The 23,772-nt window shown below is 42.8% G+C and overlaps 2 protein-coding genes and 1 long non-coding RNA gene across 4 annotated transcripts in view; 2 read left to right on the forward strand and 1 right to left on the reverse strand.

Moving 5' to 3' along the window:
- Positions 1-30: 30 nt before the first annotated feature.
- LOC115151302 (uncharacterized) lies at positions 31-3,733 on the forward strand. Its single transcript, XR_003867263.1, has 4 exons — positions 31-529; positions 990-1,163; positions 3,367-3,507; positions 3,645-3,733. It is a non-coding gene; the product is annotated as an uncharacterized LOC115151302 (long non-coding RNA).
- A 2,285-nt stretch (positions 3,734-6,018) lies between these two features.
- On the reverse strand, positions 6,019-18,611 carry znf276 (zinc finger protein 276). The gene is made up of 12 exons (XM_029696210.1): positions 18,422-18,611; positions 18,014-18,295; positions 17,568-17,883; positions 17,405-17,451; positions 16,936-17,298; positions 16,677-16,758; positions 16,498-16,581; positions 16,182-16,298; positions 15,972-16,047; positions 15,746-15,863; positions 15,118-15,217; positions 6,019-6,831 (listed from the first exon to the last, which is right to left on the reverse strand). Exons 2-12 carry the CDS (start codon positions 18,282-18,284, stop codon positions 6,564-6,566), a joined length of 1,842 nt encoding a protein of 613 aa, XP_029552070.1. The 5' UTR covers positions 18,285-18,295; positions 18,422-18,611; the 3' UTR covers positions 6,019-6,563.
- Positions 18,612-19,135: 524 nt separating this feature from the next.
- Positions 19,136-23,772, forward strand: part of LOC115151889 (VPS9 domain-containing protein 1) — a 30,424-nt gene continuing 25,787 nt past the window's right edge. The window contains exons 1-6 of one of the 2 annotated variants that reach the window (XM_029696212.1): positions 19,136-19,324; positions 19,660-19,732; positions 20,434-20,619; positions 20,703-20,865; positions 21,202-21,316; positions 23,637-23,699. In XM_029696212.1, coding sequence (XP_029552072.1) covers positions 19,169-19,324; positions 19,660-19,732; positions 20,434-20,619; positions 20,703-20,865; positions 21,202-21,316; positions 23,637-23,699 — 756 coding nt within the window. In that variant the 5' untranslated portion in view covers positions 19,136-19,168. The remainder of the gene's footprint in view (positions 19,325-19,659; positions 19,733-20,433; positions 20,620-20,702; positions 20,866-21,201; positions 21,317-23,636; positions 23,700-23,772) is intronic. The other variant, XM_029696211.1, reaches the window with a different exon arrangement.

The following is a 23,772-nucleotide window of genomic DNA, read 5'->3' on the forward strand; positions in this document are numbered from 1 at the left end:
AGGGACTATAACAGAGCAGGATGATTCAGTTAGCTACAGTCTGAATACATGTGTGAATCCATAGTTCAATTCTCATCTTGACCAAACCTGTCGAAATCAAGACCCTTATTTATTTTTACAGAAATACTATGATGTGTTTCCAGATTTGATTATTATTGTTATTCTGCGTTTCTTTGTGTATCAGAAGAAGGGCAGCTTCCAAGCTGGCCTGCTGCACTACCATCTCACAGCACACTTCTTAACAGTAAATTGGTTCCATTCTTAGATTATTAACTGTACTGCTATAGACATGGGTAGGCCGTCTTAACAACATATTGTGATATTTATCATAAAAAATTGGAATATCTTCCCTCTTTTTATTTTTCATAGGCTGTGCTCATGGCAGGGGCTGTCCCCTGAGCTGTAACTGTCCATCAGGAGAAGTGAACAAAACCAAATCCCTGATCAGTCTTCACTGTCCACTGCTCCTCGTCTCTGCTAGTGTACAGTACATTATACTACCAGGAACACATCTGATTGTTAGTCTGAGGTGAAGTACACCTTAATCTGAGAGTTTTAATATATGATGCTGACTGAGTGTAATTTGTGTGTGTGTGTGTGTGTGTGTGTGTGTGTGTGTGTGTGTGTGTGTGTGTGTGTGTGTGTGTGTGTGTGTGTGTGTGTGTGTGTGTGTGTGTGTGTGTGTGTGTGTGTGTGTGTGTGTGTGTGTGTGTGTGTGTGTGTGTGTGTGTGGACAGCCCTAGTGGGGCCGTCTCTCCCCTGTGTTGGTGTCTCTGGTGTCGCCTTACTGACGGACAGCCCCTGCCTCAGCAGCTGCAGGTCCTGGCTGAAAATCACTTGTGGGCCTACAGATAAAACAGGATCATGTGTACATGCCTGTGTATATAGAACATTTACTGATAATACTCCTATACAAACTAAATGTTTACTTTTATTTCAATGTTATTTTTGAGAGTGATGATTGAGTTCATGTGCTGTCTCTTTGGCAGTTCAAAGAAGGGGTGTCATGCCCTGTTCCCTCTGCCCCGCCCCTCCTCCTGGCAGCCTGTCTGCACTGTGTATGGGCGGGCCAAGGGAGTGGCCAGGGGAGTGGCCAGGGGAGTGGCCAGGGCATCAGGACAAGCCTGGAGGTGTTGGGACAGCTGGCAGAACAGCACAGACAGGTGAGGACACTTCTTTACCTATCATAAAGTTTTTCAAACTCAACCTAGATGTTTTTTCAATAGATTCACTAGCCATGTTTGTAAGCTTTGACGGAGTGGACACGTAACACAGCCAATTGAGAAAATCTTTTTCACACCACCTAAAGGACACAGGTCAACGTGCAAAGAAAAAGAAACCCACACATACGTAGGTTTCTTAATATATACAGTTGTGGCAAAATATATTGGCACCCTAGTACTTTGTTAAAATTATTCCTTATTTCTTCTAAAATAAGTTGACATTTAAAAAAAAGTTTGGTCTTCACACCTTATTGAATTTTCAACATTGCAATTAGCAACCCAAAGCTAGCACTTGGTTGCACAGCTTTTAGCCAAGATAACGGCTAACAAATGCTTATTGTGGCCATCAATGAGCTTACTGCACCTTTCTACTGGCACTTTGGTCCACTCACAGCAAACTGCTGAAGAGGGGTGGCCTCCACCAACTGCTGTTTTCAGATTTTGCCATAGGTTATGGATGTGATTCAGATCTGGACTCTTCGCTCACCACTCCAGATCAGTCCAGTGCTTCTTCTTGAACCATTCCAGGGTGCGTTTTATGTGTTTTTGGGGTAGTTGTCCTACTGGAAGACCCACAACCTTGATCAGAGACAGTTTTTGAACACTGGGTTGAACATTGCAATCCAAAACACCTTCATAATCTGCTGATTTGTATTTATTATGGATCCCCATTAGCTGCTGCCAAGGGACTGGCAAAATTAAGGCAGTTATACAATTTTAAAAACATTAAAATAAAAACATCAGGCCCATACTCCACTACCACATATCTACAATGCAAATTCCATGTGTACGTGTGTGTATAGTGCATAGTGCATATGTTATCATGTGTTTGTATGCATGTGTCTGTGCCTATGTTTGTGTTACTTCACAGTCCCTGCTGTTCCATAAGGTGAATTTTCACCTGCTTTTTAAATCTGATTCTCCTGCTTGCATCAGTTACCTGATGTGGAATAGAGTTCCATGTAGTCATGGCTCTATGTAGTACTGTGCACCTCCCATAGTCTGTTCTGGACTTGGGGATTTGGATGGACTCTGTCATTCCTGTAGAGTATCTTCTGTTTCCAGGAGGTGTCAAAGTTAACAATAAAAGTGACTCCAGCAGAGCTCCAATAATTTCAAGACGTCTTGCACACTTTCAAGGCCCCCAGTACCAGAGGCAGCAAAGAAACCCCACAGCAATATCGAACATCCTCCATAATTGATTGTAGGGAGGGTGTTCTTTTCTTTGAATGCTTCATTTTAAAGAAATTGGGAATTATTTAAGAAAAGTGAAAAGGTGTCCATATATTTGGCTGCAACTGTAGGATTCTTGGAATATATTATTGGCTCTCACATGCTCTGCACTAAACTTTGGCTTCACACAAACACAGTTTCTGATTTATCATTCAGGAGCAGAGACACTCAAATGAAAAGGGAAACGACTCGAGTTTTCTATCAGAGACATGTAATCATTGTCACGAGACTCGCTTTTAAGTAATTAATTGGGGAAACTGGCATGTAGGCTCACATCGCCCTTCTGCTGCCATTTCTCCCCAGCTGCTGGTGTTTCTGCTGTTCCTCTGTGTGATTGACCTCCTCACAATTTATCTCACACCCTAGGTACACTTACACATTTTTGGCATATAGCAGATGCTCTTATCCAGAGCATTTGTCAGTGCCATCATCTTAAGATAACTAGATGGGACAACCACATATCACGTTATAGTAAGTACATTTTCCTCAAAGTCAGTGCTAGTAGGGTTGGAGGGAAAGGTGGGGGCGCTGTGGGATTTAGTCAATGCCAGGAGTTTTTCCTGGTTAGGTTACTCCTAGCCCTACATACTAAACAATGTAATGGTAATGTATTCAACAGACTAAAACACCTTTTACACTAACAAAACACCACATAACTGTAATGTTTATCATACAACATTTTGTGTCTCTGATGCTATATTGGGTATTTATATATTGTTTTTTAAAATCAAGAACAAGGCCCATACCAGCCTGTAGCCATGGTAACATTAGAGGAATACACAAGACTGATGCCTTTATCATTTTACAGGTATATTTACTTGGTCAAACTGTCAGTGCTGTCCTCAGTGTCATCCATTTTCTTGTTTATATGAGAGTTCTGTATGTGTATTGTGTTCTGTTTCCCTTCCAGCCTGGTCCCCCATCTTAACTCTGAGATGTTGGAGAGGACATTGAAGGTCCCAGGGTTCCTGTGCTCTGCTACTCATCCCTTATCAAGCTCTTTATGGATGGCCAGACGTCTTTCCCTGTGACCGAGCACCCAACTGATGAGGTGAGCTTACTTTGATTTGCAAAGAAAGCACAGATAATCATGTTTAATAATCATACATCTACACTATGGTTGACTGGTATGTGGTCAACAAACTACTGACAGTAGCATTTTTCTGAATCTGTGTTTTGGTCTCACAGATGGACCCCTCCCAGATTCTGACCCGGGCCCAGTAGGTGCTTCTGAAGACTCTCTGACATCCCCAACCTCACTGTCTCAACATCAGCTGAACCAGGTAACACATTAGTGCACTGACCACCCAGCGCAAGGCTGATCTTAGTTTGTGCAGTGGCGGTTCTAGACCATTTCAACTGGGGGGGCCAAGCTGGGGCCAGTTGTACTGTTAAAGGGGCCAGTTACATTAGACGTTATTGTTGTCATATCGCTTTCTTCACTGCATTGCAGGCATTAGCAGGCAAAAGACCATGTTCATTATGCAGATGCATGTTGTACAATACTGTTGTGTTCCGCCTAAAGCAGTCCCTCTAGAAAATGTGTGAGTTAAATTAGTGTTCCGCGTTGCCACTGTCTAATAACGGATGTAAAAAAAGAACGATAGGAAAAATTTGTTATGTAAAAATGATTTCATACTCCACATTTAGGAGGGCCACAAGGGGGTCCAAAATTGTTGTCACAGGGGCACCGGCCCCCCTGCCCCCCCCCAGAACTGCTAGTGAGTCTGTGGCCCATAGAGTAGGACTGGGTTGAAATCAGCTGGATATGACATAATGATACATTTATTAAGATTTCACAAACATCAAACATTACACAAATACAGCCTATGATAACTTTCTGTGCTTCACCTCATGTCAGACTCTGCTTTTTACCAATGGCTCTCAAAACACAGCAGATTGATATACCATTGTACTTTCTTTGGCCCACATAATACCCTATTGAGTGACCCTCTCTCTGTCCCGTTCCTTAGCTGGAGGTCTTATGTGTTGACCTGGACCTGGCAGCAGCTCTGGTCTTTCAACTCAGCCCTTCCAGCCTCAGCCAAGAGTTGGACTTCTTCTGCGTTAGGAAAGTATTCAGTCCCCTTGACTTTTTTCATATTTTGTTACGTTACAGCCTTATTCTAAAATTGATTCGTTTTTCCCCTTCAATCTACACACAATAGCCCATAATGACAAAGCAAAAAATATATATCACATTTACATAAGTATTCAGACCCTTTACTCAGTACTTTGTTGAAGCACCTTTGGCAGCGATTACAGCCTTGAGTCTTCTTGGGTATGACGTTACAAGCCTGTATTTGGGGAGTTTCTCCCATTCTTCTCTGCAGATCCTCTCAAGCTCTGTCAGGTTGGATGGGGAACTTTGCTGCAAATCTAGTTTCGGGTCTCTCCAGAGATGTTCGATCGGGTTCAAGTCCGGGCTCTGGCTCTGCCACTCAAGGACATTCTGAGACTTGTCCCGAAGCCACTCCTGCGTTGTCCTGGCTGTGTGCTTAGGGTCGTTGTCCTGTTGAAGGGTGAACCTTCACCCTAGTCTGAGGTCCTGAGCACTCTGGAGCAGGTTTTCATCAAGGACCTCTCTGTACTTTCCTCCGTACATATTTCCCTCGATCCTGACTAGTCTCCCAGTCCAGTCACTGAAAAACATCCCCACAGAATGAATCTACCACCACCATGCTTCACCGTAGGGATGGTGCCAGGTTTTCTCCAGACGTGACGCTTGGCATTCAGGCCAAAGAGTTCCACCAGAAAATGTTGTTTCTCATGGTCTGAGAGTATTTAGGTGCCTTTTGGCAAACTACAAGCGGGCTCTCATGTGCCTTTTACTGAGGAGTGGCTTCCATCTGGCCACTCTACCATAAAGGCCTGATTGGTGGAGTTCTACAGAGATGGTTGTCCTTCTGGAAGCTTCTCCACAGAGGAACTCTGAAGCTCTGTCAGAGACCAGCAGGTTCTTGGTCACCTCCCTGACCATGTCCCTTCTCCCCGAATTGCTCAGTTTGGCTGGGCGGCCAGCTCAAGGAAGAGTCTTGGTGGTTCCAAATTTCTTCCATTTAAGAATGACGGAGGCCACTGTGTTCTTGGGGACCATCAATGCTGCAGAAATGTGTTGGTACCCTTCCCCAGATCTGTCTCTTGACACAATCCTGTCTCAGAGCTCTACGGACAATTCCTTCAACCTAGTTGTAGAAATATCTCAAGGATGATCAATGGAAACAGGATGAACCTGAGCTCAATTTCGATTCTCATAGCAAAGGGCCTGAATACTTATGTAAATAAGGTATGTTATGTATATTTAATACATAGACTAACATTTTAAAAACCTTTTTTCGCTTTTCGGGTATTGTGTGTAGATTGATGAGGATTTGTATTTATTTAATCCATTTTAGAATAAGGCTGTAACGTAACAAAATGTGGAAAAGGGGAAGGGGTCTGAATACTTTCTGAATGGACTGTGTGTGTGTGTGTGAGAGAAATATATATGGGGCTACAGGCACACCCGTGGACTGTTACTGACGTTTGGCTTCCTTGAATCATGACAACTTGCCTTCCTTAATGAACAATATATATAAAGATGTATGGGGGAGTTTGAAAACTTGGTCTTTGTCCTCCCATGAAGAATATACTTGGCTAGCTACATGATAATGTTGCCTTAAGGACATAATTATAGAGCAGTACAACACTAAAGTAAGTATCACACAGCTTACCTGGCTTTGAAAGAGGATCTGCTAGCTGTGCTCCTTTTAGAAGTACTGTCATTTATACACAGTGCACGTATAACTTATATTAACCTTATTCTCTACCTCAAGTTAATTAGTCACATTAGCCATGACCATTCTACACCAGACTCCTTATAGAGTAGGGGTCGGCAACAGGCGGCTGGCGGGCCAAAACCGTCCCGCAAGTGATTTTTTTGCCTTAGTTGTGGTCAATTTGCAGGTGTTCAAAGTTATTAGAATTATGTACTGGCTCTCTGACCATCCGCTCAGACAGAAATCGTCCTGCAGCTGAATTTAGTTCCCTAGCCCTGTTATACTTTGTGGTTTAGGGGACTTTGTGGTTGGTATATCTCCTTGAGGGTCACAGGCCTAATCAAGTCGGTCAACTGGTGTAAGGGTTCAGTTCCCCAGTCTCTGTGATGGTCTCTATGTTGGTGATAGCAGGGTTGGAGGGGCTGTCGATGTTTCCTCCGGCAGCTGCTAGTGTGAGGGGATGCACCATGGACATGTGGACGTTGAGGTTGTGGGCCTTCTCAAAGCGCTTTCCACACAGTTTGCATGCAAATTCCAGATCAGCTTCTGCCTTGTGTTTAGTCATGTGGTACTTTAGCGATGCTCTCTGGCGGCACTGGAAACCACACACTTCGCACCTGAAATTGAAGATAAAAAAGTTTAGTGAGGCCATAACCAAACAAGAAAATGCTCACCCAGAAGCCGCGCTCCTAGTGGCCGGGGACTTTAATGCAGGAAAACTTAAATCCGTTTCACCTCATTTCTATCAGCATGTCACATGTGCAACCAGAGGAAATAAACTCTAGACCACCTTTACTCCACACACAGACATGCATACAAAGCTCTTCCTCGGCCTCCATTTGACAAATCTGACCATAATTCTATTCTCCTGATTACAAGCAAAAACTAAAGCAGGAAGTACTAGTGACGCGCTTAATACGGAAGTGGTAAGATGATGCATATGCTAAGCTACAGGACTGTTTTGCTAGCACAGACTGGAATATGTTCCGGGATTCAGCCAATGGCATTGAGGAGTATACCACATCAGTCACCAACTTCATCAATAAGTGCATCGATGACGTCGTCCCCACGGAAATCGTACGCACGTATCCCAACCAGAAGCCATGGATTACAGGCAACATCCGCACTGAGATAAAGGCTTGGGCTGCCGCTTTCAAGGAGCGGGACACTAATCCGGACACCTTTAAGAAATCCCGCTATGCCCTCCGATGAACCATCAAACAGACAAAGTGTTAATACAGGACTAAGATTGAGTCCTACTACACCGGCTCTGATACTCATCGGATGTGGCGGGGCTTGCAAACTATTACGGATTACAAATAGGTGTGTCCAAACTTTTGACTGGTACTATATATGATGTGGATATAGTACATGTTGGATTGTACATGTGGATAATATGTTGGATTATGAATAAGGTGACTTAATTATCTGACTGATTTTCATGCAGTGGACCATAAGTTTAAAAAAATAGTGTAGATGAGCTAATTGACTTCTATGCGCGCTTCAAAGCAAGCAACACTGAAGCATGCATGACAGCACCAGCTGTTCCGGACGACTGTGTGATCACGCTCTCCGTAGCCGATGTGAGCAAGACCTTTAAACAGGTCAACATTCACAAGGCTGCAGGGATTACCAGGACATGTACTCCGAGCATGTGCTGACCAACTGGCAAGTGTCTTCACTGACATTTTCAACATCTCCCTGACCGAGTCTCTAATATCTACATGTTTCAAGCAGACCACCATGGTCCCTGTGCCCAAGAACGCCAAGGTGCTTTAAAAGGCAGAGATGGTTGTGGAATCATGTAGTAACCAAAAAAGTGTTAGACAAATCAAAATATATTTTGTATTCTTCAAAGTAGCCACCCTTTGCCTTGCGGACAGCTTTGCACACACTTGGCATTCTCTCAACCAGTGAGACATCTAGAATGTTTGAAGGAGTAGCCCACATACAGTATTCTGAGCACTTGTCGTCTGCTTTTCCTTCACTCTGCAGTCCAACTCATCCCAAGCCATCTCATTTGGGTAGAGGTCGGGTGATTGTGGAGGCCAGGTCATCTGATGCAGCACTCCATCAGTCTCCTTGGTCAAATAGCCCTTACACAGCCTGGAGGTGTGTTTTGGGTCATTATCAGGTTGAAAAACAAAAGATAGGGGGACTAAGCGCCAACCAGATGTGATGGGGTATCACTGCAGAATGCTTGGCCCAAACAAGTCTCTTCTTCTGATTGGTGTCCTATAATAGTGGTTTCTTTGCAGCAATTCGACCATGAAGGCCTGATTCACTCAGTGTCTGAACAGTTGATGTGTCTGTTACTTTTATTTGGGCTGCAATCTGAGGTGCATTTAACGCTAATGAACTTATCCTCTGCAGCAGAGGTAACTCTGGGTCTTCCTTTGGTGTGAGAGCCAGTTTCATCATAGCGCTTGATGGTTTTTGCAACTGCACTTGAAGGAACTTTCAAAGTTCTTGAAATGTTCCGTATTGACTGACCTTCATGTCTTAAAGTAATGATGGACTGTAGTTTCTCTTTGCTTATTTGAGCTGTTCTTACCATAATATGGACTTGGTCTTTTACCAAATAGGGCTATCTTCTGTATACCACCCCTACCTTGTCACAACACAATTGATTGGCTCAAACTCATTAAAAAAGGAAAGAAATTCCACAATTGAACTTTTAACAAGGCACACCTGTTAATTGAAATGCATTCCAGGAGACTACCTCATGATGCTGGTTTGAGAGAATGCCAAGCGTGTGCAAAGCTGTCAAGGCAAAGGGTGACTACTTTGAAGAATATTAAATAGATTTTGATTTGTTTAACACTTTTTTGGTTACTACATGATTCCATATGTGTTATTTCATAGTTTTGATGTCTTCAATATTATTCTACAATGTAGAAAATAGTAAAAATAAAGAAAAACCCTGGAATGAGTAAGTGTGTACAAACTTTTGACTGGTACTGTACGTGAGAATGCTGTTCATTGACTACAGCTCAGCGTTCAACACCATAGTGCCCTCAAAGCTCATCACTCAGCTAAGGACCCTGGGACTAAACACCTCCCTCTGCAACTGGATCCTAGACTTCCTGATGGGCTGCCCCCAGGTGGTAAGGGCAGGCAACAACACATCTGCCATGCTGATTGTCAACACGGGGCCCCTTAGGGGTGCCTGCTCAGTCCCCTCCTGTATACTATGTTCACCAACGACTGTGTGGCCAAGCACGACTCCAACACCATCATTAAGTTTTCTGACGACACAACGGTGGCAGGCCTGATCACTGACAACGTTGCGACAGCCTATAGGGAGGTCAGAGATCTGGCAGTGTGGTGCCAGGACAACAACTTCTCCCTCAACGTGAGCAAGACAAAGGAGCTGATCATGGACAACAGGAAAAGGAGGGCCGAGCACACCCCCGTTCACATCATCAACGGGGCTGTAGTGGAGCGGGTCGATAGCTTCAAGTTCCTTGGTGTCCACATCACCAACAAACCATCATGGTCCAAACACACCAAGAGAGTAGTGAAGAGGGCACGACAACAACTATTCCCCCTCAGGAAACTGAAAAGAATTTGCATGGGTCCTCAGATCCTAATAAAGTTATACAGCTGCACCATCGAGAGCACCGCCTGTTATGGCAACTGCCCGACCGCAAGGCGCTACAGAGGGTAGTGCGTACGGGCCAAGCTTCATGCCATCCAGGACCTCTATACCAGGCGGTGTCAGAGGAAGGCCCTAAAAATTGTCAAAGACTCCAGCAACCCATGTTATAGACTGTTTTCTCTGCTACCGCACAGCAAGTGGTACCCGGAGTCTAAGTCCAAAAGTCTAAGTCCAAAAGGCTCCTTCATAGCTTCTAGCCCCAAGCCATATGAATGCTGAACAGTTAATCAAATGGCTACCCGTACTATTTACATTGACCACCTTTTTTACGCTGCTGCTACTCGCTGTTTATTATCTATGCAGTCACTTTACCCCTACCTACATATACATATGACCTCAAATAATCCGTACCCCTGCACATTAACTCGGTACCGATACCTCCTGTATATAGCCTCGTAATTGTTATGTTTTTATTTTTATTTTTTTACTTTAGTTTATTTAGCAAATATTTTTCACTAGAGGTCGACCGATTTATAATTTTTTAATATATATATAAATAATGACAATTACAACAATACTGAATAAACACGTTTATTTTAACTTAATATAATACAAATAAAATCTATTTAGTCTCAAATAAATGAAACATGCTCAATTTGGTTTAAATAATGCAAAAACACAGTGTTGGAGAAGTAAGTAAAAGCGCAATATATGCCATGTAAAAAAAGCTAACGTTTAAGTTCCTTGCTCAGAACATATGGAAGCTGGTGGTTAACTATTCCCAGTTCTTTAATATTCTCAGTTAAGAGGTTTTAGGTTGTAGTTATTATAGGAATCATGACACGTCAACTATTTCTCTCTATACCATTTGTATTTCTTTGACTATTGGAAGTTCTAATAGGAACTTTAGTATTGCCAGCCTAATCTCAGGAGTTGATAGGCTTGAAGTCATAAACAGCGCTGTGCATCAAGCATTGCTACGAGCTGCTGGCAAACGCAGTAAAGTTTGAATGAATGCTTACAAGCCTGCTGCTGCCTACCACCGCTCAGTCAGACTGCTCTATCAAATACAAGCCTTTGGTCATTAATATGGTCAAATCCGGAAACTATCATTTCGAAAACAAAACGTTTATTCTTTCAGTGAAATACGGAACCGTTCCGAATTTTATGGAACGGGTGGCAACCCTAAGTCTAAATATTGCTTTTACATTGCACAACCTTCAATGTAATGTAAACTAGTTCGCAACGAGCCAGGCGGCCAAAACTGTTGCATATACCCTGACTCTGCTTGCACTGAATGCAAGAGAAGTGACACAATTTCCCTAGTTAATAATGCCTGCTAACATGAATTTATTTTAACTAAATATGCAAGTTAAAATATAAACAGTTGAAGTCAGAAGTTTATATACACCTTAGCCAAATACATTTAAAAACTCAGTTTCACAATTCCTGACATTTAATCCTAGTAAAAATTCCCTGTCTTAGGTCAGTTAGGATCACGACTTTATTTTAAGAATGTGAAATGTCAGAATAATAGTAGAGAAGGATTTATTTCAGCTTTTATTTCTTTCATCACATTCCCAGTGGGTCAGAAGTTTACATACACTCAATTAGTATTTGGTAGCATTGCCTTTAAAATTGTGTCAAATGTTTCTGGTAGCCTTCCAAAAGCTTCCCACAATAAGTTGGGTGAATTTTGGCACATTCCTCCAGACAGAGCTGGTGTAACTGAGTCAGGTTTGTAGGCCTTCTTGCTCGCACACGCTTTTTCAGTTCTGCCCACAAATTCTCTATGGGATTGAGGTCAGGGCTTTGTGATGGCCACTCCAATAGCTTGACTTTGTTGTCCTTAAGCCATTTTGCCACAACTTTGGAAGTATGCTTGGGGTCATTGTCCATTTGGAAGACCCACTTGCGACCAAGCTTTAACTTCCTGACTGATGTCTTGAGATGTTGCTTCAATATATCCACATAATTTAATTTCCTCATGATGCCATCTATTTTGTGAAGTGCACCAGTCCCTCCTGCAGCAAAGCACCCCCACAACATGATGCTGCCACCCCCGTGCTTCACAGTTGGGATGGTGTTCTTCGGCTTGCAAGCCTCCCCCTTTTTCCTCCAAACATAACGATGGTCATTATGGCCAAACGGTTGTATTTATCTTTCATCAGACCAGAGGACATTTCTCCAAAAAGTATGCTCTTTGTCACCATGTGCAGTTGCAAACCGTAGTCTGGCTTTTTTATGGCGGTTTTGGAGCAGTGGCTTCTACCTTGCTGAGCGGCCTTTCAGGTTATGTCGATATAGGACTCGTTTTACTGTGGATATATATACTTTTGTACCCGTTTCCTCCAGCATCTTCACAAGGTCCTTTGCTGTTCTGGGATTGATTTGCACTTTTCATACCAAAGTACGTTCATCTCTAGGAGACAGAACGCGTCTTCTTCCTGAGCGGTATGACGGCTGCATGGTCCCATGGTGTTTATACTTGCGTATTATTGTTTGTACAGATGAACGTGGTACCTTCACGTTTGGAAATTGCTCCCAAGGATGAACCAGACATGTGGAGGTCTACAATTATTTTTGAAGTCTTGGCTGATTTCTTTTGATTTTCCCATGATGTCAAGCAAAGAGGCACTGAGTTTGAAGGTAGGCCTTGAAATACATCTACAGGTAAATCTCCAATTGACTCAAATTATGTCAATTAGCCTATCAGAATCTTCTAAAGCAATGACATCATTTTCTGGAATTTTCCAAGCTGTTTAAAAGCACAGTCAACTTAGTGTATATAAACTTCTGACCTACTGGAATTGTGATACAGTGAATTATAAGTGAAATAATCTGTCTGTAAACAAATTACTTGTGTGGAGTGGTTTAAAAACAAGTTTTAATGACTCCAACCTAAGTGTTTGTAAACTGACTTCAACTGTACTTCTGTGTATTGATTTTAAGAAAGGCATTGATGTTTATGGTTAGGTATATTTGTGCAAAGATTGTGCTTTTTCGGGCAATGCGCTTTTGTTAAATCACCCGTTTGGCGAAATTGAAGTAGGCTGTGATTCGATGATAAATTAACAGCCACCGCATTGATTATATGCAACGCAAGACAAGCAAGTTAACCTAGTAATATCATCAACCATGTGTAGTTAACTAGTGAATGTGAAGATTGATTGTTTTTTATAAGATAAGTTTAATGCTAGCTAGCAACTTACCTCGGCTCCTTGCTGCACTCGCGAACAGGTGGTCAGCCTGCCACGCAGTTTCCTCGTGGATTGCAATGTAATTGGCCATAATCGGCGCCCAAAAATGCTAATTACCGATTTGTTATGAAAACTTGAAATCGGCCCTAATTAAATCAGCCATGCCGATTAAATCGGTCGACCTCAACTACCTACACCTGCAGTATTTGGCGCATGTGACAAATAACATTTCATTTGAGGGTGTCACAAATCAAAAGAGTACCACGCGCTCTCCCAAAAGCTTGGATGGTGTGTAAAACCCGCAAATTCAGACAAACAGAGGTAATGGATTGCATTCAAATATGTCAAAGTTTACTTCATATTCAATGTTTTACTGCATCAGGGATTTCGGCACAGAGGTATCGGCTTTACAGCTACATATGTCCTTATCCAGTCCCAATTCCTCCTTCCATTAATTCTTATTAACCCAAATCATACCACATACAGTGCATTCGTAAAGAATTCTGACCCCTTGACTTTTTCACATTTTGTTACGTTAGCCTTATTCTAAAATTGATTAAATTGTTTTCTTTCATCAATCTACACACAATACCCCATAATGACAAAGCAAAAACAGTTTCTTTGAAATTTGTGCACATTTATTTTAAAAACAAATTCACTGAAATGTCACATTTACATGAGTATTCAGGACCTTTACTCAGTACTTTGTTATAGCACCTTTGGCAGTGATTTACAGCCTCGAGTCTTCTTGGGTATGACGCTACAAGCTTGGCACACCTGTAATTGGAGTTTCTCCCATTCAAATCCTCTCAAGCTCTGTCAGGTTAGATGGTGAGCATCGCTGCACAGCCATTTTCAATCGTGTTCACTTCTGCATTGTCTTGGCTGTGTGCTTAGGGTTGTTGTCCTGTTGGAAGGTGAACCTTCGTCCCAGTCTGAGGTCCTGATCGCTCTGGAGCAGGTTTTCATCAAGGATCTCTGTACTTTGCTCCGTTCATCTTTCCCTCGATCCTGACTAGTCTCACAGTCCCTGCCGCTGAAAAACATCCCCACAGCATGATTCAGTCACCGCCATGCTTCACCGTAGGGATGGTGCCAGGTTTCCCCCAGACATGACGCTTGGCATTCAGGCAAAGGAGTTCAATCTTGGTTTCATCAGACCAGAGAATCTTGTTACTCATGGTCTGAGAGTCCTTTAGGTGGCTTTTGGCAAACTCCAAGCGAGCGGTTACTGAGGGGTGGCTTCTGTTCGGCCATTCTACCATAAAGGCCTGATTAGTGGAGTGCTGCAGAGATGGTTGTCCTTCTGGAAGATTCTTCCATCTCCGCAGAGGAACTCTGTAGCTCTGTCAGTGACCATCGGGTTTTGGTCACCTCCCTGATCAAGGCCCTTCTCCCTCGATTGCTCAGTTTGGTTGGGCGGCCAGCTCAAGGAAGAGTCTTGGTGGTTCCAAACTTCTTCCATTTAAGAATGATGGAGGCCACTGTGTTCTTGGACTTTCAATGCTGCAGAAATGTGGTACCCCTCCCCATATCTGTGCCTCGACACAATCCTGTCTCGAGCTCTACGGGTTATTCCTTCAACCTCATTCCTTGATTTTTGCTTTGACATGCACTGTCAACTGTGCGACCTTATATAGACAGGTGTGTGCCTTTCCAAATTATGTCCAATCAATTGAATTTACCACAGGTGGACTCCAATCAAGTTGGAGAAACATTTCAAGGATGATCAATGGAAGCAGGATGCACCTGAGCTCAATTTCGAGTCTCATAGCAAAGGGTCTGAATACTTATGTAAATAAGGTATCCGTTTTTTTATTTTTAATAGATTTGCAAAAATGTCTAAACCTGTTTTCGCTTTGTCATTATGGGGTATTGTATGTAGATTGATGAGTATTTGTATTTATTCAATCCATTTTAAAATAAGGCTGTAACGTAACAAAATGTGGAAAAAGGGAAGGGGGTCTAAAGACTTTCCGAATGCACTGTAATCAAAGGCTTGGCTACAGTATGACAGACTCATCAGTGCTTGAACCCCTCATAACACATAAACCAGCAGAACCTTGCCTCCTGATATGAGCTTTATGTCCCTCTGTACTTACTGTAGTGGCTTGACCCCTGAGTGGCGCATCTGGTGCACAGACAGGTGCTTCCTCTGCTTGAAGGTCTGACCACACTGGTCACAGATGTAGTTCCTCACCTCTGGAAAAGGGTGAAACTTAAAGGTCCAATGCAGCTGTTTTTATCTCAATATCAAATAATTTCTGGGTAGCAATTAAGTACCTTACTGTGATTGTTTCAACTAACATTGTCGCAAAGAGCAATTTCTCAAGCAATAATTTTGCTTGGACTGTTTGGGAGTGGTCTGAGTGGGGAGGGGAAAACCGAAAACTATCTTACTGTCAGACAGGTTTGAAACTCTATTAAATAATTCACTGGCTGGTGATGTCACTAGGCAAGCCAAAACTCCATCCCACCAAAACAGGCAGTCTTTTCAAACAGCTCTTACACTAAAAGGGCATCATCATTTTCACAATTTCACAGTATTATTATATAAAACAGGGAAATCACATTTTTGACTGCACTGGGCCTTTAATACAAGCACACAAACATCTCTCAGGTTGTGCCCAAATGGCACCCTAATCCCTATATTGTACAATATGTTTGACCAGGGCACAAAGAGATCAGCCTTAGTCCTCAGTATTAGCCCCGTCTGCAGTCCAAACCTACCTGTGTGGATGAGTTTCACGTGTCGCTGCAGGTAGCGGTCAATCATGAAGACCTTGTTGCAGCCAGGGTGAGGGCAGGGTCGCTCACGGATCTCTTCATGGTGCTCCTTAATGTGTTTCTGTACCCCACAGATAAAAAACGGCCCTCAGAAAACACTTATGCATTAATAGAAATGTTCATGGCCATAACTGGAAAAGCAGTGCCGTAAGGATGACTTGTATCTGACCTTCATGCCGTCTGCTCCTCGGTACACAGCTGAGCAGCCCTGGTACGGACATTTGTAGATATTGGGCAGCTCCTCTCTGAAAACAAAAAACAAACATGGATATTTCACATTCATTACTCTCCACTACCAGCTACACTCCAATTCAAGATTTTAACATCTGTTCTACTACAAAGATCTGGTGCTTTGGCCCCCAGACAGCTTCTATTGTACCTTTCTGACTTGATTGGCTTCTTCCAGCCAGGCTTGGGACCTGGCTTCTTTCTAACTTTAGGCTCCTTGGGAGTTTTTGCTTCTTTTCTTCTGGTTCTCTTCTTCGGGGAGGCAACTCTGCGAGCCGTGGGAAAGGGGAGAAAACACTCATGCATTTGATGCCCTTTTTTCCGCTACCAATGTTGCTCTGATAAGTGCTCATACTGCCCACTTATGTGTTACTATGTTATTACTGTGTGTATCAATACGAATTGTTCCATGTACATTATTTTGCTTTGATATGCAAAATAGCTAGAACCCACATCAATCCACTCACTTCTTTTCTGGGTATGGTTCAAATAATTCATCAGAGGATCCACTTTTCCTTTTATCTTCCAACTCATCCTCACTGGACATGTTCCTAAGGTTTCACATGAACACACACAGCCTATAGTTTAACCAATCTTAACTTCCCAGAACTGTAGAACTGAACCATGTGTGTCATTGTTGACTCACCGGTCATATAGGTCAATGTCACCTGTCCTGTCCATGAGTGGGGCTGGTGCAAGGGAGGGTGTCCCCTTACCAAAGAGAAATTCTAGGGACAAGAGGGTCAAACAAATTAATTTGGACTGGCTCCAGACCATAAGATGGTAACCACCTACAAAGAGTCACATTTCAATGCAGTCAAGACTATACTTAATTGAATACTGAAATGAAATACGGTGTGTTCCCGTTTCTCAGCATAACTTTGAGGCACCAAAAGCCGTCTCACCATCTGCACTGGTGGTAGTAGCATCAGTGTTGATGGAGCTCTGAGTCTGTGGGGTAGCAGCTGGACTGGCCTGGGGCATGGTGGTGTTGACAGGGATTCGGTTCCCTCTGGGCTGCTCCTCAGCTTCCAGTAGGGGATCACACCCAATGTGTCCAGGATTTGCTCTGGTCTGTGTGTCCATCATGTAACTATGTCCATCCATACACCCCCAGACAGCCCTTACTGAGCCCCAGCACTGCCCCTCCAGCACTTCTTTCAGGTCAGGGCAGGAGCGGCAGTCCTCTGCATGGTGGTGGGCCCAGGACACCAGGCTGTGGAGACACTTGGGATCGGAGGGGATGGAGAATGCTGGGAGAGGGAGTGCTGGTTGTCAGGTTGGAGGAAAGAGAAATGGGACATTTAGTAAGTGGTTATCTCTGCGAATCAAAATCTGGTAATCATCTTGTCCTGGTGGAATGTATCTACTTACACAACAAGCTGGGATGCACTGTTGATTGAGAGCACTCTGAACTTTTCCTGAAACCAAAATCAACATCATGTTTTGGTTTCACTGCTCATTACTGACCCTCCTATAGGTTTACAATCGCCGCTCTCTACCCTGTGACATTACAGTTGCTCGCATTTGTCCTCACCTGTCTCTGGTGTGCACATTCACAGATGGCAAGAGGTTTACTCTCTGCAGAAATGTGAGCAGGATAGTGTGGCACTTGTAGAATTTTGTGTGGCAGTTCTTGCAGACAAATTGTGAGAGACGTGGGTCTCGGTTCAGTGGCACTCCCACTAGGCGCTGAAAGTCTGTGTAGAAAAGCAGGGGTGACTGGGCTGGCTCTGTCTGGTCAGGGACCCCCTCCAGCTCTCCTGGCCACTTGTCAAAGGCATGCCGCAGCCTCCGAGGTGAGAACTTTCCATGACAGAGTCGACAGAATGCAGTGCTGAGTCTCTCCATACCTGTAGGAAGAGTCAAGGAGGTTGCATTTGAGAAAGTGTAAGAGCTGATCCTTTACATTGTGGAAATTAAAACACATGGTCATTGACCTCAATCTAGACTGATCTGTCAAGAATTTTGCAGGGGACTCACCTGATTTCTTTGATCTATTCTCTAAATGCTCCTCCCCTTCAATCTCCACAACTGACACAGTTGTGCTCAATTGTAATCTTGCAGATCTGTCACTTGGACCAACATCCTCGAAACCCCCATCACATACAACTGATGGTGGAGTTGTTTTCACAGCATTCTTTGGTCTTTCTCGCCGCCCAGCAGGTTTCTTGACCCCAGCCACTGACTGAGTCTGGCTTCTCTGTCCTGCTTCCACATCGGGTAGCCGCGCTCTTCTCCCTCTCTTCTTCATTACACAGAGTCCTAAAGAGGATCCGAAAGAAAAGTCCTGTCAATATAATGTGGCAGTAGCTTTCAAAGTAACTGGAGTCTTACATGGGGAGCACTGTTATCAGTATAGCTGTTTAAAACCCAAAGTTGGTTTGAAACCTGCAGCTGCTATTTCCAACGAGGAGAACACGATTCGCCTCAAATTCTAGCAGTCATTTGTAGTTTTAACATTTAGTTGGTTGGTGGTTTAGTAAAATATACATTGTCGATTTAACAGTAACACAATATCGTAAAGCACGAACAGGAAGCGGTTTCTATCGAAACACGAAACCCGGAAGTAGTAAAAAATAATAATAACGCAGATAGAACAATAAGACAGATATTTCACCAGATGTATAAATGTGAAGCATCCGGTTGGCGTTTCCACTCACTACCAAATATGGTAACGAGAGGAAGGCCAGTGGCCGGCAGTGGGAGAAGATGAACGAGATGGATTTTGACCGACATTCTGCAAATGTTCTCATCAATGAAATATTTGATCTCAATACAGTTTTATGTTACCAAAACTAAAATCGGTTACGAAAAGAGTGGACAATTCTTTGTAGACTTTACCCTTTGCCAAAGTATTGAAAAATCGCTATGTTTAGGAGTTCGAAGGGCGATTTGAGTTATTGCACACGCGCACTTCAGAGTAGGCGTTCCCTATCAATAATAGTATCCGTTCTGAAACACAGCAATAGGATCTTGGTAGCTCATGCTTGGCTCTGCCCACTCCTTGCTTGTTCTTCCCACTATGACTACTTGTTTCCCCATTGGATCCGACAGGCTGTGGTTTATCTTGGGTTAGTTATAAAAAAATCTGTAGCGCCATCTTGCGGCTGTTGAACTATATACTTCCGTTCGTTCATGCAGAGTTTACATCCGGAACGATTGGTCACAACAATAACAACAACAACCACCACCATCATCATGGCAGCAGCTGGCGCTGACATGAAGCCCCTTCAAAATGCCATGAAAATAGCTAAAGTAGCTATACAATTGGACGCAGGGAACCGACATAAGGTATTCTAATGTCAAGCTTTCAATACCCTTACGAAAAAGGACAGAGTCCGAGTGCAGTATAACTTCACTATGCTGCAAATCCTGCCTCCAACATATATATTTTTTACTGCAATATGTTTTATGTGTGACTGCAGTTATGCGTCCAAAATACCAAAAATGTTTGTAAGGTTTGATTTAGAATTACAGCGGTGAACGAGTTTTATAGCCACGAGATAGGCTTCGTTGATGACGCAAACAATGCAACATCTTGTTACAGTAGCTAGTTGGCATAATGTTCTATCTCTGTTGTAATGCTATTATGTTTCTACAGTAGCCACCTTTCTTTTTTTCTCTAGGAAGCTTACTGTGAATATTTGAGGAGTATCAACTTCATCTCCCACTCACTTCTGGAGGATGCTGTATCGAGGCGTAAGATGAGACGTGGACAATATTCCATTATGCAAAACTAAATAAATCTAATTTCATTCAAGAAGTGCTCTGTAGAGAAGAGCTGTTATGGTGCTTTCAGGATGGGACTGCAACTACATCTTTATGCCTGGCAGTCACTGAGCATAAAGACATCTAAGCTCAATCAAGATACTATGACGTTTGTCATCTCTTTCTCTACTCCACTCAACACTGCTATGGCAGGTCTAGAAGTCATTTTAGAACAGTATTTCCCAACCCTGGTCCTTGAGTACCGCCAACAGTAAGCAGATTCATTGTAGCCCTGGACAAACACACCTCATTCAACTCATTGAGGGCTTGATGATTAGTTGAATCAGGTGTGCTTGTCCAGGGTTACAATAAACATGTGTCCTTTTGGGGGTACTTGAGGACCAGGTTTGGGAAACACTGTTTTAGAAGGTAGAAAATAAACAATTGAACAAGTCCTGGAGTAAGTCGTTGACTGTTTGTTTGTAGACAAGCACAGTATTACCTCACACATTGATTCATTTTCTCCCTCCTGAAATAATCAACAACACTGAAGGATGACTGTATCAACCTTGATGTAGATACTGGGATTTAATCAGTTCTTAGCATCGATTGTTTTAATTTAGTTGTAGTGGTTACCAGTTGTAAAATGTTGCTTTTCTCTTCTGCTATTTTGATTTTCTTTACTCATCCAGAGGGAGAGATAGTAGCAGTAGAGGTGGAAAAGATGTTGAGGCTGGCTGAGCAGTGTTTGGAGAGAGCCAAGTCCTCCTTCATAGGAAGGAGAGATGAACCCGCAACCCCTACCTCCTACACCACACCTATTAACTTGGCAGCACTCAGCCTGACCACAACCTTAGCAGTAAGCCCTGGAAAGATTGGTAAATATATTTAGCCCCAAATTTTGCAATGTTTTTCAAATGACTTTTCCCCGAAACGTGTCAACCTCCTGTCCCTCCTCCAGTTTCGCCACAACCACAAGAACCAGTTATTTACTCGGGGCCTAAACATAACCCCAGGCCTGGACAGCGCAGAGTTCTCTCTGAGGGTGGAGGGGAGGTCACCACCTTCCTGCCCCCAGAAGTCTTCCAGAGTTTGCAGATAGTGGAGTCACAGGATACCAGGAAGTGAGTTGTCAGAGAAACTGGGGACTAAACAATCAAGGGACAAAAAGGAGAGTTCTAGAAATAGCCACTCAGTGAAATAGAAGGACTCTCTCTGGTTACAGTATTCATGAGATGCCTACATCAGAAGTCACTCTTATCAGTGAATGGTTATCACTGTAGAACTTTCTTAAATTGTTGAAGAGGTCGATGATTAATACAGAGTTGATTTAATACAGAGTATCAAATAGTGCAGAACTGAAATTCACATTGTAAGCCACCGCAGTCATAGACTTGATACATTTTATACCTTTGGTAGCATGTGACTAAACATTTTGTATGTTTTTGTGTGTATTAAAGGGGGCTTACACCCATAGAGGAGGCCTCGCGGTTGAACCAGAAGTTGAAAGAAAATTATGAAGCTCGTCTGGCCCGACTCCCCCCTGCTCAGGCCCGTACACAGAAGACTTCCCTGGTCAGTCTTTGTGTTTGTGTGTTATTCACTTATACCAAAAATACACCACATTCAGTTTGGCTAAACTTTACATTGAAACCATGATTTTAGAATATCCCCAAAGTTGGATAAATTGAGGGATCTTGTAAATTAACTGGCTGCTATTTTAATTCACAGTTGTGTGTCAGATTACAGTAGAACACCGAAGCAAAGCAGAAAGGTTGTGAGATTCACACAGCTGTTATATCCACTACATATGAGTTGGACACACACACATGAGTACCATCTGATGTTGGTATGAGGCAGAGTTGGACCCAACAAGAACTCAGCATCATGTTTCTTCTACATGAATTATGTCCATCAGTTCTGGGACCCTGCTATGGTGGGTATATAGAGCAGTAGACTTGCAGAAAACAGCTTCGAATGAAGTAGACTGATAACATGCAAATAAGAAATGATTCATGCACGAAGCAAGTGTACTCATTGATTTATCTATTTCATATTTATTTTTAAATATAATACTCTGGGTTTTGCATTGAAGTACAATCGCATGCATGCACGAGACTAGTGGCATGTGAATCCATAGACGGTTCACGCCCCTTCAAGGTGATTAGGGAATCGATTTGTTTGGACTTTATTTGGCGCGCCACACGCTCTTGTTGGATTCGAGTTTTAGTTGAGAAATCAACTGATTAGTGACTCACTCTAAGGTTAGAGATTGAGGCGAAATACGGTCAGAATACAAACTACAGCGGGCAGTTTTTTTTCTTCCTCGTGTCCATTCATCATATTCATGATCGCGTTGTCGTGTCCTTCAAGGAATACAAGTTTTACTTCTCCACGCGTTTTATTCGGTTGGAACAAAAAAAAACATTTGAAATCCCACGATTTAGGTGCCAAGAATGTTTCGGCGACATAACGGCCAAATGGATCTGCGGGCTCAATGGGAAAAACTGAAGGAATTTGTGAAGGTACTTTTTATGTCCATGTAGTTTCATTGTTTCAATTATGCTTTACCCACACACTACTATACAAGATGTATGCCGCGTTTAAAGCAACTGGGAACTCGGAAATCTCAGACTAGTGCGTTCAAGACAACTCTTTTCGAGGTTCTCAGTTGTCTTGAAAGCACCAGTAGCACAGACTACTGCACATGTGCTCACAGGGTGACTAGTAATCGTTTCACAGTAAGGGCTACACCAGTTGTATTCTGCGCACGTGACAAATAAACTTGATTTGATTTAGTAGTAGGATCGTTCCCAATGAGAGCGATATATACACTATACATACAGAAGTATGTGGACATCCCTTCAAATGAGTGGATTCGGTCATTTCAGCCACACCTGTTATAGACAGGTATAAAATCGAACGCACATCCATGCAATCTCCATAGACAAACATTGGCAGTAGAATGACCTTACTGAAGAGCGCAGTGACTTTCAACGTGGCACCGTCATAGGATGGTCTTGGACTTTTGACCATTTCTTTGGATTCCTCATGTCTAACTCATTGTTAGAAAAAGTTTGGTCCAGATCAGATGTTGGGTACTTTATTTATTTATTTATTTATTTATATATTTATGAGGTATTATACACTGAGTGTACAAAACATTAAGAAGACCTGTTCTTTCCATGACTTAGCTTTCACCTGGATTCACCTGGTCAGTCTATGAACCCTTATTGATGTCACTTGTTAAATCTGATCAAATTAGTGTAGCTCAATGGGAGGAGACAGGTTAAATAAGGATTTTTTTTTAAAGCCTTGAGACAATTGAGACATGGATTGTGTATGTGTGCCATTGAGGTTGAACGGGCAAGACAAAATATTTAAGTTCCTTTTGAACAGGGTATGGTAGTAGGTGCCAGGCGCACCGGTATGTGTCAAGAACTGCAACGCTGCTGGGTTTTTCACGCTCAACAGTATCCTGTGTGTATCAAGAATGGTCTACCACCCAAAGGACATCCAGCCAACATGACACAACGCGGGGGGGTCAATCATTTCTTGTGCTTTTTGTGGTGGAACGACCCAGTAGAAGTGACCTCTCCAGGAGCTTACTCAAGTGCAATCAATGACAAGCCTTAACCTATGAAGTTTTTTTGTTCAGACCCTGATGAGCCATATAATGCAATCGGCCAACAGTCAGCCTACCTCAGGCAATTACAGGTTGTAGTGTTGAGGCGATAACATTTTATGTTTACCTTTCAACAAGAGTTCTTCCTCCTGGAAAATATGACTTGTCTTATCTCTCACACAATGTAATTAGGACATTTCTGACATGCATGTAACATCTCTAGAAATAGTCTGGAAATGTAAAATATTAATCCATTTTCTTTCAACGCAGACTCTCTCTCTTCAGAGGCAGATGATGGAGAACCTGATCATTGCCAAGGCCAGGCAAGATGCTGTATCCTTCTGTTAATGTGGCCTTTCGTGGTCAGTTTGATATTATATACGTCTAGGGGTCAAATGGGTAAGAA

Source organism: Salmo trutta, chromosome 17 (genome assembly GCF_901001165.1).
Source record: "Salmo trutta chromosome 17, fSalTru1.1, whole genome shotgun sequence".
In the NCBI taxonomy this organism is placed as follows: domain Eukaryota; kingdom Metazoa; phylum Chordata; class Actinopteri; order Salmoniformes; family Salmonidae; genus Salmo; species Salmo trutta.